Source organism: Anabrus simplex, chromosome 1 (genome assembly GCF_040414725.1).
Source record: "Anabrus simplex isolate iqAnaSimp1 chromosome 1, ASM4041472v1, whole genome shotgun sequence".
NCBI lineage: Eukaryota > Metazoa > Arthropoda > Insecta > Orthoptera > Tettigoniidae > Anabrus > Anabrus simplex.
In genome coordinates this window covers 103,768,625-103,784,893 of record NC_090265.1, presented here as the reverse complement: position 1 = coordinate 103,784,893, position 16,269 = coordinate 103,768,625, and the positions used below count along the sequence as shown (strand labels likewise).

Below are 16,269 nucleotides of genomic sequence, written 5' to 3'. Positions count from 1 at the left end.
TATTTATGATTATTATGGAGTCCAAAAACGTTAAATCAACAATTAAGGTTAAAATCAAATTTACTGCTCGAATTAAAATATATTTACGCCACATGTTATCTCCACATTGAAATTACTTTAACTTGCAATTATTCCATCAACTTAGGCCCGTGCCATTATTCACAAAGCATTGCAATAAACACGCATTTACACATTATCCACGTTCATTTATCACTCCGATACTTCTGCTGATTATTATGTTTCTGTCCACTGGTGAACTTTGCTGCACGAATAATCATCGATATTTACAGAGAATTCAATGGACTTCATTCCATCCAACAAGGACAAAAATCACTCGGCAACCCTCTACCTCTGGATACTTTTACAACATGCCTTAATATCTATAAAGTTTCTGATAACGGAAAACGCATTTGAGCACTTATAAAATGAACATTAATCTTATCTTTACGTGAAACGTGCTCCATATAATTTCAAACAATTCAAGCACTTGAATAAACAAATCAACCCTACTCTACTCTATTAAATAATCAAAATTATGATGAGTGCTTGATCTAATTATGTACATATTAATTTGGCCCTTTGTCTATCTATCTCTGAATTTATACGAGCCGGAAACGGCTTGTTTCACAATCAAGTTACCATAATGAAGGAATATGATATCCTCCCGCTAACGATAGCAATCTACAAATTTATCTTAAAGGTTTACTCATCTCAGCCTTGTAGTTTGCTAAACTGGACGAGGAGCACAGGGCCCTGCCCAGGTTTAGCACTGCATTCTACTGGTATTCAGGCCAGCTTGAAGAAGTAAATCAATGCACTTTTCAGATTTACACATATTAAATTTCAAGTTTTTAAATTTTTAACATTTTAATAATTTTACACACACTAATATTGAACTGAAACTTTACATTCCTGGCCTCTTATCAAGCCCACTTAATGTAAATATACATTCTTCATTCCTTTCCCGGACACTAGGAACATGGGATACCTCGGGATCCCCTTTTACAACGGCCCGGGGCGCACTCAAATTTCCGTCGCATGTCCATGCAGCTGACCAGGTATCAGTTGATGATAGACTGTTTACTGGGTGAAATACGTCAAACACCCGTGATCGTTCTCACACCATGTACTCCCTAATTTATTTTGTAGAATCTCACTCTCCTATCCGTAGGTTTTAATTGAATGAATTCTGTATATATTGGAACTCTTCCTGCTAGTAGACTGTTGAAGACTGTAATATGAACTACTTAATGTCACGAATCACTCTGCTACATAACATTCCAACACTTCGAACACTACTCCACAAGTAAATATACATATGCTCCCTGGCGTAGTAACGGCACGGAATATTCACAAGTAAGTTACGCACCCCTGGCGTGGTAACAGCTCCGACACTTTGTCAGAAGTAACCAAGTCCGTCTCCACGACCCTATATTTATATTTGACTCCCCTCTACTCCGAGTTCACGGAAGGTCATCTTACGACGTGCACCTCCGATATCCTCATACGACTATTTGCGCCTTTGCCAGTGGCTTAAATATGGGATCCAATGATGTAATTATGTTCTCAAAGGCTCCATGCCAATTCTCCACTAATATCGTTCGCTGGTAATTGATATAATTGCGAATTTAGCTCTTGTATCCCGGCCTGGGATTTCGCGCTCTTTTGCAGCGTCCTTTGCCTGCAGCCAATCAACGGATAGCATCCATGAATTCTCAGAATTACGCCAATCAATCTCCCTCAGTTAGTGACTTTTAATAACTTTTATTACTTGGTTAGGCTTCTAAATTCCACCTTATTCCGAATTTATAACTCACTACCTTCTATACATTTAATCCGTGGAGTTAATGTTGGCGGTGCTTCTTACAATACGAAGTTGGCGTACCTACTACTGGTCTATGAATTTTACGATTGGTCCATGCTAGCGCGGAACAGAGAAGTTTCATATCTTTTTCAAGTGCCAACCTTGCGCTCAGCTTCTCCTAATAACTTGGAACTCCTTTGACATCTTTTCTCGGAATTTTGCACACGACTCTATACGCTGTTGCCACTACCACTTTTGCTCGGGGCGAATAATGTGTCCCCTAACTTGTCAACAATTCTCGCCTCTCTCTTTCCTCTTTCGTCACCATTTCTGAGAATTCTAATTCTGCTGCCTATTGTATTTCTTAATCATAGTGGAGACAACAGTCTGTGGCAGGTTGCACAATACCATCTCGGCCTGTTCTGTACTTACTATATGTAAAGTACGATTTTCTTTCTTCTGAAAATGAAATATATATTCCTCCATAATTAATTATAATTGAATGACGCCTATCACACCCCCACCTGGGCGCAATATATATATATAACCCTATGGCTAAATGACTGACATAAATGTTTTCCCACTTTGGCATGAGCTAGAAAATTGAAATTTGGCAATGTGATAGCTATTAGCCTGTAACCTATTGAAAAATTCCAAAAAATTCAAATTTTTAAACCCCCCAAATCAAAATTGCAGATGTCACGATGCAGTGCCATACGAAATTAAAATTTGGCAAAGTTCTAGCTCCTAGCTTGTAACCGACGTAGATGTAGATAAGAAATGTGTTTTTCCACCATTCAATACACAATTTATTTTAATAGATTAAGCTAGTACCGGTTTCGGCTCTTTAACGGCCATCATCAGCTAGTACATGTTTTGTTTTAGCCATTAGACAATACACAAGTTGTTATTGTATTAGGCATCCGGATGTCTAATGGGGGGTGGAATAATAGCATATAATTAAAATATCAGTGGTCAGGTTAAAAAGTTATAAATAGAGCATGAGTATGTAAAACATATTAAAAACACACAGGTCACAATATATAACATTTAAAAAGTTTCAACACATTAAAATGGTACGTATAGGTAGACCCTTGTTAAAATTTTCAATTTATGTTATATGGATTCCATTCTTCTGTCCTCTGTGCAGATCCTTCTAAGTAATGTTGATTTTAGTTGCGTAGGGTAATCTTCGAGGACATTTTGAAACTAGTGTACGTCTTATTGATGTGGGCCTTTGTCATGATGAAATTTTGTTATGTTATATATCCCAACTTGTGATATACTATGGCAAGTTTCAATACAGCAAACAGCAGGTCTCGAGCATGTATTTAGAAGTAGTCGGTGGTAACACTTCTCTCGTCTATGTTTGTTCTTGTAGTCTGTAAAGATAAAGTGATATAAGTATGCCGGTAGTGTGTGCATGAAGGAATGCCTAGTGTGTGTATGGAAAGAGTACTTACTATAGTTGTTGTGGAAGTCTTGTGCTGATGTGTTTGAAGGCTTGTTGTGTTCTACTGCGGGTGAGTCTGGGGCTCATATTAGCTGTGGAGGGGAATGTAAGTGGAGGGGAAGAAGGAGTGGCCGTTGGAGAAGTAGGGGCGGGGTCAGGCTTGTGATTCGTTGGTTTGTTAGAGCGTGTGTTTACTATTTTGAGATAATCATTCTTTAATATCGGAATGGCTTTGTCAAAAATAATGCTGGTTTTTTCATTAATATCATTAATGTTATGATTGGGGTTGGCGTATTGGTCTAAAGAAATGTAGAAATCTTCGGTTATGTTAAGCAGGGGGCCCTTGGAGTTTATATTTAGTATCGTCATGTCGTTATTGATGTTTGTGAAACTATGCTTGGATTCTTCTACATGTTGGCCTATTGATGAGAAATGGTTATGTTTTACTGCATTTATATGTTCATTGTAGCGGATGGTGAAGTTTCTGCATGTACGTCCTATGTAACTTATGTCACAGTTGTTACATTTGATACGGTAGACACCTGATTGGTTGTATTTATTGTTATTATTGACTGTTTTAGTGTTATGTATAATGTTGGTACTATTGTGTGTGGTTTTGAATACTGTTTTTATGTTGTGCTTCTTGAAAATATTAGCTATAGTATATATGTGGGTGTTGTTGAAGGTAAATAGAGCATAGTCTTTTTTTTGGGTTTGGCTGTTTTTGCTAATTTAGTTTTAGGTTGTGATTTTATTTTGTGAATGATTTTGTTGACCATTTCTTTGCTGTATCCGTTGTGTTTAGCTATGTCGTGGATTAACTTCAATTCATTATTTTGGTCTTCTGTTGTCATTGGGATGTTAAAGGCTCTATAAATCATACTATAATAGGCTGCTCTTTTATGTGTATTGGGATGAATGGAGTCATTTTTTATGGTATTTGAGGTGTGTGTGGGTTTTCTGTAGATCTTGTAAGATAAGTGGTTGTCGTGTCTGGTTATTGTTAAGTCTAGGTAATTTAGTGCACGGTTATTTTCGGTTTCTTTGGTGAATTTAATTTGGGGATCTAGAGTGTTAAGCTTATCTAGTATAGTTTGTGCGTCAGTGGATCTATTATCTAAAACTACGAAGACATCGTCAACAAATCTGCACCAAAAATGTATATTCTCTATTTCTTTGATTGACGTGTATTCTAGGTTATCTATGTATATTTCTGCTAATATTCCGGAGGCAGGAGACCCCATAGGTAGGCCTTGTTGCTGATAAATGGTATCGTGAAATCTGAAATAGTTATTGTTTATGGCGAATTCAAGTAAGTTTATGAATTCGTTTATTTTTAAGGTGCTCAAGTTGCTATTGTTTTTTAGGTTAGATTCTATTATTTTGATTGTTTGTCTAACAGGAATGTTAGGGTACATATTTATTATGTCAAATGAAGCAAGGGTATGGTGTTGTTCGATCTTTAGCTCTTTGGTTCTGTTGCAAAAATCTATTGAGTTTAGTATTGTTTTGTTTGCTAAAAATGTATAGTGCTTTTTTAAAATTTTTTGGATGAATTGCGTTAATTTGTAGGTTGGACTGGCTCTATAGTTTATAATAGGTCTCATAGGTATGTCTTCTTTATGTATTTTTGGGTAGGCTTTCACAGTCGGTAATTGGGGGTTCATTGTTATGAGTTTAGCAGATTCAGTTTCGGTGAGAAGAAAATGTGTGTTTTTAAGTAAAATTTTTAAATTCCTTTGTATGTTATTGGTTGGATCTCGGCGTTTAATAGAAAAAGTATTGTCTTGGAAACATTTTTTAGTCTTTGTTATGTATTCATTTTTATCCATAATGACCGTAGTGTTGCCTTTGTTACTAGTAGATTGTTCTGTTTTATTTTATTTTTAAGTTTGTTTAAGTTCGATCTATTGGTGGTATTCATGTTTGGGTTATTATTGTGGACGCTATTGATGTATTGCGGGATCTTTCTACTGATTTCGTGTCTTACTTCGTCTCGTATGTCATATGGGATCTTTTGTAAAGCAAGTTCTGTTTCGGTAATGGTAGTTATAATATTCTGGTAGGATGATGCATTACCCCAGTTGTGTTTGGGTCCCGTTCAATATATCCGTTTCTACGTCGTCAAATACGGTTTGCGTAAGATTTTTTATAGGCGGATGGAATTTATGTTGGGAATTCTTGTTAGGAAGAGCGGGATCTTTGTTTTGGATTATGGTTAGTGGCTTCAGTTTACTTTGTTGTTGTTTCAGTGTTTCCAGTTTTTTGTTTAGTGTATTTTGTTTCTTTATGGCTAAGTCTTCTATTTTTTCTCTGGAAATTCGTTGAAAGTAATTCCAATAGCTGTGTGGGAGTTCATGGGATGCTTTCAGGTGTGTTGAGTAAAGTTCATTATTAAGGTGTTGTTTCTTCCGATATAGGAATTTTATTTCTTCTTTTAACCAAATTTCATTAGTCCTGTTTTGTGTTTTGCGTGTCTGAGCGGTTCGTCTGTGTTTATTATTGTATTTCTGGAGAAAAGCAATGCTTTTGGTTGTGTTCATTAGTTTAATTTTCAAGTTCTGATATTTAAATGCCTTACGTTTTGCCTGGTTGGCTTCCGTATTATTATTTATAAATTTCATTTTCCGTATTGACAGACTCAAAGTATAGATAAGAAATGTGTTTTTCCACCATTCAATACACAATTTATTTTAATAGATTAAGCTAGTACCGGTTTCGGCTCTTTAACGGCCATCATCAGCTAGTACATGTTTTGTTTTAGCCATTAGACAATACACAAGTTGTTATTGTATTAGGCATCCGGATGTCTAATGGGGGATGGAATAATAGCATATAATTAAAATATCAGTGGTCAGGTTAAAAAGTTATAAATAGAGCATGAGTATGTAAAACATATTAAAAACACACAGGTCACAATATATAACATTTAAAAAGTTTCAACACATTAAAATGGTACGTATAGGTAGACACTTGTTAAAATTTTCAATTTATGTTATATGGATTCCATTCTTCTGTCCTCTGTGCAGATCCTTCTAAGTAATGTTGATTTTAGTTGCGTAGGGTAATCTTCGAGGACATTTTGAAACTAGTGTACGTCTTATTGATGTGGGCCTTTGTCATGATGAAATTTTGTTATGTTATAATATATCAGTTGTTACATTTGATACGGTAGACACCTGATTGATTGTATTTATTGTTATTATTGACTGTTTTAGTGTTATGTATAATGTTGGTACTATTGTGTGTGGTGCACCGTGCACTAAATTACCTAGACTTAACAATAACCAGACACGACAACCACTTATCTTACAAGATCTACAGGAAACCCACACACACCTCAAATACCATAAAAAATGACTCCATTCATCCCAATACACATAAAAGAGCAGCCTATTATAGTATGATTTATAGAGCCTTTAACATCCCAACGACAACAGAAGACCAAAATAATGAATTGAAGTTAATCCACGACATAGCTAAACACAACGGATACAGCAAAGAAATGGTCAACAAAATCATTCACAAAATAAAATCACAACCTAAAACTAAATTAGCAAAAACAGCCAAACCCAAAAAAGACTATGCTCTATTTACCTTCAACAACACCCACATATATACTATAGCTAATATTTTCAAGAAGCACAACATAAAAACAGTATTCAAAACCACACACAATAGTACCAACATTATACATAACACTAAAACAGTCAATAATAACAATAAATACAACCAATCAGGTGTCTACCGTATCAAATGTAACAACTGTGACATAAGTTACATAGGACGTACATGCAGAAACTTCACCATCCGCTACAATGAACATATAAATGCAGTAAAACATAACCATTTCTCATCAATAGGCCAACATGTAGAAGAATCCAAGCATAGTTTCACAAACATCAATAACGACATGACGATACTAAATATAAACTCCAAGGGCCCCCTGCTCAACATAACCAAAGATTTCTACATTTCTTTAGACCAATACGCCAACCCCAATCATAACATTAATGATATTAATGAAAAAACCAGCATTATTTTTGACAAAGCCATTCCGATATTAAAGAATGATTATCTCAAAATAGTAAACACACGCTCTAACAAACCAACGAATCACAAGCCTGACCCCGCCCCTACTTCTCCAACGGCCACTCCTTCTTCCCCTCCACTTACATTCCCCTCCACAGCTAATATGAGCCCCAGACTCACCCGCAGTAGAACACAACAAGCCTTCAAACACATCAGCACAAGACTTCCACAACAACTATAGTAAGTACTCTTTCCATACACACACTAGGCATTCCTTCATGCACACACTACCGGCATACTTATATCACTTTATCTTTACAGACTACAAGAACAAACATAGACGAGAGAAGTGTTACCACCGACTACTTCTAAATACATGCTCGAGACCTGCTGTTTGCTATATTGAAACTTGCCATAGTATATCACAAGTTGGGATATATAACATAACAAAATTTCATCATGACAAAGGCCCACATCAATAAGACGTACACTAGTTTCAAAATGTCCTCGAAGATTACCCTACGCAACTAAAATCAACATTACTTAGAAGGATCTGCACAGAGGACAGAAGAATGGAATCCATATAACATAAATTGAAAATTTTAACAAGTGTCTACCTATACGTACCATTTTAATGTGTTGAAACTTTTTAAATGTTATATATTGTGACCTGTGTGTTTTTAATATGTTTTACATACTCATGCTCTATTTATAACTTTTTAACCTGACCACTGATATTTTAATTATATGCTATTATTCCATCCCCCATTAGACATCCGGATGCCTAATACAATAACAACTTGTGGATTGTCTAATGGCTAAAACAAAACATGTACTAGCTGATGATGGCCGTTAAAGAGCCGAAACCGGTACTAGCTTAATCTATTAAAATAAATTGTGTATTGAATGGTGGAAAAACACATTTCTTATCTATACTTTGAGTCTGTCAATACGGAAAATGAAATTTATAAATAATAATACCGACGTAGATATCGCAAGAAGTTCAAATGTTTGATATTTTACCCACTAAAAACAATCAAAATATTATGCCTAATTTAATGACGGTGCAGACTTTTGTTTCGTGCTGTTTGGTGGCTGAACGGTAATTGCTATCAATAAGCGGATTGCACTTTCGGCCCTAAAATGAGGAGATCCATAACTTTGGTCCTATAACTTTTTGTCATATCTCGACCGCTTTTACCTTAGATTGAGCTTCATTTTCCCGGTGTTGCTCAATTTTGTTAAATTTCCTTAATTTATTTTACTGATTCACACACTCGTAAGACAGATAGATGCACGAAATTCAGCACTATCAGTCACAATCAAGTCGGGGAGTTTTCAATTTGATGGCAGACTCACTTGCCTACTGCCTGTCACAATTGAGTGGGGTAGTTTTCATTATAATGGCAGACACTCACTCTCCACCTGAGCTTTTACAGAAGGACTGTCTTAGTGGTTTTCACAACTGAAAACAACATAGGGCATGACAATGACGTCAGTAGGAATGTCATTGATTAAAAGCAATGCTATCATATGAAATAATCAAATGAAAAACCACACATTTTCTCACTTTTCACAAACAGTACTACGCTACCATTTTAACAATCCAAAGTTTTAGAGCGGTAATGACCAGACCTCAGACAGCCATGAACACTCCTCTGCCATTATTCTGTTAAGTATGTACACTGCTCACTCAAATCAGCACCTCACAGTACACATTGCTGGAATACTATCATGAACCAGTGTGTAGTATCAGTAGTTCATAAAAAAACCAGATGAATGGCATGCTAAAGAAGAAAGTTATCTAATTCGCCAGCTACTTCCTGCCAATATCCAAGGCATCTATCAGAGATGAGTGGCAGCAGAAGAGACAGAGCACATCACAACAAGCAATGGTCAATGTTACTGTTGATCAATTTTATGAGCTTTTGATACTGTAGGCCTTTATATTATTAGTTTTCTTCCAACTCTGTGATATTAGGGCATCTAATTAAAGGGAGTCCTCCTTTCTTTCAAGACTCTCACTTGTCTTATTCTTCAAGTGATCATTCTTTACAATTTTTCTCATTTTTAGAATCATCTTCAAAATTTTCCTCGTCAATATGGACGGTGATAAAAACTGTACCAGGCGGTACACCTCCGCGCCGCTAATTCAAACTTTGCGCCAGTTGAAACTCCTCTACTGGAGGAAGCCTGAACTCTAACAACCATGTTAGTTCTAAAGGTTATCGGAAGATGTCGCTATCTGTAAATTTTGAAGAGTTATGAACTGTGTCTTTTTCGATTTATTTTTGTTTTCTCTGTAGTGAGAAGTGTGAACATTCTCTTCTAGATGGCACTACTGAAGAAATACAACGGTGCACCCTAGTGCGAAGTGAAAGAACTTTTTTTGAAGAATTTTAGTATGCATAAGTTTGTTCTTTGTTAAATTTCTTTCAGTCATTGTTTAGGTTGGCTGTATAACCCTTCTCTTTCCGCCAGTTTTGAATTCGACCAATGAGTAATTTTTGTAATTAATTTTCCACCAATCCTGGTTTTCTTCTTCAGTTTTGACATGTAATCTTTTGGCCGTCCAATAAAATGCTTGTGGGCAGGTGTTATCATTCATAAAAGGTCTCGAATGTTCCGCGAGGGTATATAAACTGCTGATTCTCGGGTCTCTGCGCCACTTCAGTAACATCTATCATTGTGTAAATTATGTAGCAGGGGGCGGGAAGTGCCTCTTTCGTCGGGCAGCAGTTCTCCAATAAGGTAATGGCCTTTTAATAACTTCTTTTCTTGCTAGCTCAGCAGTTTAACTCTCGTGGCAGGTTCGATACCTTTTACCATGTAAATTTCCTCTAAAATGTAAAAGACTCTTGGTATAAATTCTATCTCTTTAAACTACAAATTGGGATAGAGAGTGCCTAACCCTCTCGAGCTCCCTTTCATATTGTTTTTGAGGTGACTACGTTTTCTCAACCATTTTTCTTCGTTTCGTAATGTAATAAGTTTTCCTATCGTGTCACCTCTTTAGTATGGGATTAGCCCTTGCATATGTGGCTTAGTGCCTAATAGGTTTTAAATAAAGTGTATTAGGAGTGCAAGGACGCCTCCTTTCAAGTTGGTATTTTGGAGGCCATGTAATCGTCCTGTTTCTTTATTGAGTAGACCTCAGTAGGTTGGGTATTTTTACCCCTGTTTTCATGTACTTGGAGGACAGCTTGAAAGTAAGAGTTTGGTGTGGCCTTTGATAGGCTTGAACTTTGAGAGCGAGTTGCTCTTTCTTAAAATTTGGTTTCTGTATGCCTCGAGGAGGCTTTACCGTGTAAAGGGGAGCAAGTGCTCCTAGGCATGAGTGGGGTTTTCTGCCCCTTTGTTGAACCTTGTATATAAGTAAAGTGGGGCTTAGTGCTCAAGAATTGTGTGTCTGGCTCTCGGAGCCCAAATCCTGTAACACTGTAATTGTACATTCTCGATTTGTTGCTAGGCTACTGAGTACCTGTTATATTTGTTATTTCTTGATCTTAAAAAGAAAATATAACCTTGTTAAAATTTTAAATTAACTTTAATTTCGTATATTGAGACCTATTCATCCCAGCACCTTCTTTCACCTCTAACTACCACGGAGAACTCCGTAACAAAAACGATCGCCAATTAACATGATTGAACAATATTTCCACATCAGCAATGCTTGGCGTTGATATGGACTAAGCAACAAAAGTCTAAATTCATGAATTCTCTTAGAATAGTCATCCCCCTGTGAGTGGCGTCAGTAGAATAACACCCATAGTTTACCCTGCCTGTTATAAGTGGCGACTAAATGAGCCCCAGGGGCTCTGAACTTGGGTTGGCGATTACGGGGCCCTTAGCTGAGTCCTGGCACTGCTTCCACTTACTTGTGCCAGGCTCCAAACTTTGATCTATCCTATCCAACTTCGCTTAGTCAACTCTTGTTCTTTTCTGACCCCAACAGTATTATGTGTGGAGGCCTAGGGATACTTTCATTTTCACATCCTTTATAGTCCTTGCCTTTCTTAAGCCGATACCTTCATTTTTCGATGCGTTGGACCCCTTCCACTTTTTCCTCTCTGATTAGTGTTATATAGAGGATGGTTGCCTAGTTGTACTTCCTCTTAAAACAATAATCACCACCACCCCTCTTACCATAGTCGGTACGGTAAAACCGAATAAGACATAAAGGATCGGAAATTGTATTCTCTAAAACTTTTGTTATGCAGTACTTTTCAATAGGGCCAATATCATAAAATTAAATTTTAGGCATCTTCCCCTAAAGTACCATTTCATCAAGGATGAATACAATTATTTATAGCCTATACTGTAGTTCCTTATTCCCCAACTTTACATAACAATTTTCATTAAATACCGTTTACCCATTCTCTCGTAGCTCGGTGTTGATATGGACAAATTCATGAATATGTCTGTTATCATAGCCGGTACAGTAAAAATGTATAAAGACATAAATGATCGAAAATTTAATTCTATACAACTTTAGTCATGTAATATTTATTGATAGGACCAATAATACCGCCTGTTGCCATTTCTTGATGGATGCAGTACTTCTGTATCTGTCTCTTGGCACAGGCCAGAGCTTCCACTGAAGTCCCATTCCCATCCATGACTGTGACAATATGGAAGCTACTGGGGTATGGGTAGTGCTGAGTAATGACATTCGGAGAACACCTAGTGTCTGAGTGTTACAAAAGGTGTTGCTCATAGGATCAGTCATGCTGCAATGGCACCTTCTGGTCCAACGAGGAAAGCAATGGAAAACTACCTCACTCCTCATCTTGCCTAGTTTGCCCTATTTGGGCTCTGCCATTGGTTTCTGCGCTTTCCCTATAATTGCATAGACTTTGGTGGTGCTATTTGAGGATCCAACCAGCCACTGCGCTGTTGACCTAACAGACGGACAGGACCAATAACATAAATATTTGAGAATTAAATTTTAGGCATTCCAATAAACTACCATTTCACTCCGAGTGAATAAAATTATTTATAGCCTAGATTGCAGTGGCTCATTCTCTGACTTTACATACTGATTTTCATTAAATTCTCTTCATCCATTTTCTCATGATGCACGTACATACAGACAGAAATGATAGATAATTAGAAAGTGCATTTCCTTGTTACTGTGAACATGACCAATACAGAAATACCATTCTTTTTAAATTCTGAAGAATGCACATATATATATATATATATATATATATATATTTGTTGTGGGTATCCACAGGTTTTGTATTTACATGGGAGGTGAATTCAATTTTGTTAATAATTAAAATTACATCATAAAATATTCAATTTGAGGAACATACAATGCCAGACACTCTTTTTTTTTTTTTTTTTGTGACTGTACATAAATTAACACTGTAATCAAATTAAGCTATATAAACTAACCGCTACTGTATCCTCATTTGTTAAACTATTATCTGTTTAAAATAGTTTACTCAAACCCTTCATTCACAAGCCTGAAACACAGCAAATTAAGTAGAATATCTAACCTCATCAGCATGGTTTACTGCAGCTCCTTCAGTAAGAAGAATCCGCACAACATCATGGTGGCCCCCAGCCGCAGCCAGAAGAAGAGGCGTTTCTCCTTCACAGCCTTCTCTGTCTACTTGCGCATGATGCCGAAGCAACAGTTGTACTGTTGGCACCTGTCCATAAGCACTTGCCCACATAAGTGCACTCAACCCATTGCTGTCTACAACATCTACATCATGTTCTGCCAATTGTAACAAAACACATATTTTACTATTAATTGAGATTATGGCCAAATTATACAGATCATTCTGAGAAACAATTTAATATTAATTTTACAATGTAAAAGTAATCTGATGAAAAAAAGGTAGGTTTGAATAGCCTATACAATATCAACTGTTATTAACTATCCTGTTTGCAGTTTGCTGATGATTTGTGTTTAACATATCCTACAAAACTACATAATTACTGAACTTTAACACATTGAAGACTGGTCCCAGAGATCTCTTCCATATTACCGAGGGCCAACGGTTGTGGGCGGGCCCCGAAAATCTCAGTTTTTACATACTGACTTAATTTTCAACTTGCTGCGCAGTATGTTAGCTACAGTTTGAACTCTTTGCCATCATTTCATGGAGTAGTAGGATCAATGATGTTAGTGCCAATATTTTTTTTCCCACTTTTACGATCAATGTAACCATGAAATGAAATGAAATGAACTGCCGTGTGGCCTCTGGAGAGGCCTGCTGCAGGTCTTTTGATCTGACTCCCGTAGGCGACCTGTGGGTCGTGACGAGGATGAAATGATGATGAAGACGACACATACACCCAGTCCCCGTGTCAGGGGAATTAACCAATTATGGTTAAAATTCCCAACCCCGCCGGGAATCAAACCCAGGACCCCTGTGACCAACCATTTAACCATTTAGCCACTGAGCCAGATACTGTAACCATGAAAACAACCTATCTATACGGGTGATCTTACATGCGCACCTACAGACAATTTTCAAGATGGCAATGTGCCTTATGTGACAACGAAAGCCATGTGGGTGATAAGCCCTGAGAATTCTCATAGTTTATCAGCTGGCAGTAGATGACAATTGAGAGTATGTGACGGGCTATGAGAATTCTCGCTTTTATGCACCTCGTATTTCCTTGATCACTGATACAATTGTGGGCAAGATTATGAGTTCCGAATGGTGTGGTGATGGAATATAAACTACTGCCATCACTGCATCTTTCTTTCTTTATTTAAAGCTTCATGTATTTAAGAAAATAATATTGGATATGTAGAGCTATTTCCTGGAGCTCCAGTGGAGCTGTGGCAAATTCAATTGAAGATGGATATCGATATTTGCGACTAATTACATGCAAAGTGGTCATCATAGGTAGTGAGTGACAGTGAATTGGATATTTCTCCTGATTAACAGCTAACACTAAAAGAGAACTCCTTACTTACTTGAATACAGTAAGTACACGAAAGGAACAAACAGGGCATTCTTACAACACTGTGCTTAGAAAGACTATTAAATGCAGTTATTATAATCTATTAACTTCATTGTCCGTATTGATGGTTAAAGTATTTGCAAATATAAAGACAGGAACTTTGCACCTAATCAATACATTTATTCTATTTACACTGAGCGGCACGAAAAATGCAACACTTCAATTTCTTTCAAAAACTGAAATTTATTCTAAATTTATGACACTTTTTTGACACTAATCCACCATCTTATGATGGAATATTGTGGTACGGTCCCATCTAACCATTTAACAATGAACAGAAAAGATGATTATAAACAAATTGAACAAATTAAGCGAGAGATGCACATTTCAAGGAAATTTTGAGTAAGCTCATAAAGGTTTTAATGTTACACACTTTCACTTCACAGACCGCGGAGACTATCTCGGGGACCTCTGTTCGCATCTTCAAAAGCGTGTATTGCCACCTCTTGCAGCAATGACGGCATTCAACCTTTCAGGCATGCTCCTGATTAATGCGGTAATGTTCTGTTGAGGAATCATCTCCCATTCTTCCAGGAGGGCGTTCCGTAGGTCCTGTAGGATCTCTGGATTGTGCTGACGGACTCTTCTTCCCAGCTGGTCCCAAACATGCTCAATGAGATTCAAATTGGGGCTTCGAGCAGGCCAAACCATAGCATGAATCCCTGTTTCATCCAAGAACTGTTGCACAATTCTTGCAACATGTGGGCGTGCATTGTCGTGCATTAGTGTAAAACCATCATCAATAAACGGAGCGAAAGGCATAACATGCTCCAGAAGGATTTCCTCCACATACCGATGTGCGGTAAGGCCCCCATGCTTCACGAAGACCAAATCCGTCCTTGCAGCTGTATTGATTCCTGCCCACATCATCACAGAACCACCGTGAAAAGGCGTCCTGGATGAGAATGTGAAAGGGGAATACCTTTCCCCTGGCCTTCTCCAGACCCTCTCTCTTCCGTCAGGTGATCGGAGGCCAAATCGCGACTCGTCGGTGAACAACACTTGATCCCACCGTTGTACTGTCCAGCCAAGATGTTCCCTTGCGAAACGCAGTCGAGCTGTGCGATGCTCTCTGGTGAGTTCCGGTCCTGTAGCAGATCTTCTGGGCTTCTTCCAGTCTTCTTCGAACGGTTCTCTCACTAACATTGACCCCTCGAACTTAGTGGAGTCGATTTCGTGCTTCAATAGCGGTGGTGTGACGGTTGCGGAGAACTTGAAGTTCTGACGAGTCTAGTGTCAGACCTAAGACGAAATGCTGGTTAATAGAGCAAACGCCTGAAAAGCCAACATCTAATTTTTGATCAGATCTGAACTTGAAGTTGTAAGAAGCGGTCATCTTTCTCCGATGTTGCACTTCTCGGGCCTGATCCTGGTCTCCTTGCAAAGCCTCCAGTTTCCCTGTACCTTCGTATGGTTCTGGAAATTGTAGAAGGTGTAGTACTCAACACTTCTGCAACGTAATGCATGCTGCGACCATCTTCTACCAAAGCAACAGCTTTCGCAGCTTGTTCAGGGCTTAACGGCATGTTTACTCCAGAAAGCTGATTAAGAGAATCACAGAAAGATCCTACAAACACGTGTGATTGAAAGGGGAACAATTAAAGGCACAACAATAAGCGCTACAAGAGCGGAAAAACATTATTGGCTCACATCCAGCGATGTGTTTTCCAGGTTGTGCGGGAAAATACAATTGAGGCTAGTGCAATAAACAATCAACACTTCATTGTTTACTCGCAAAACAACGCCAATAGCATACCCCGTCTGAAAACAATGGGTGAAGTGCTTCACTTCGATTAAATAAATAATTACACGTCATTTATTGGGTGTTGCGTTTTTCGTGTATTTATTCAGCAGCAAAACAAACTTGTGAACTTTGCAGACTTTTAAAAACCATTTTTCCAATCATATTTTATTACCACAATACATCACCTTAAGTTAGCATGAGTCATTCATAATTAGGACAAGCTGTGTTTTAGCATTATAAGTTGTC

General features: G+C 37.6%; 1 protein-coding gene across 1 annotated transcript in view; it reads right to left on the bottom strand.

The window, feature by feature from the left end:
- Positions 1 to 16,269, bottom strand: part of LOC136862162 (ankyrin repeat family A protein 2) — an 80,541-nt gene that overhangs the window by 46,278 nt on the left and 17,994 nt on the right. Inside the window, exon 3 of the mRNA XM_067138865.2 lies at positions 12,794 to 13,017. Coding sequence (XP_066994966.1) covers positions 12,794 to 13,017 — 224 coding nt within the window. The remainder of the gene's footprint in view (positions 1 to 12,793; positions 13,018 to 16,269) is intronic.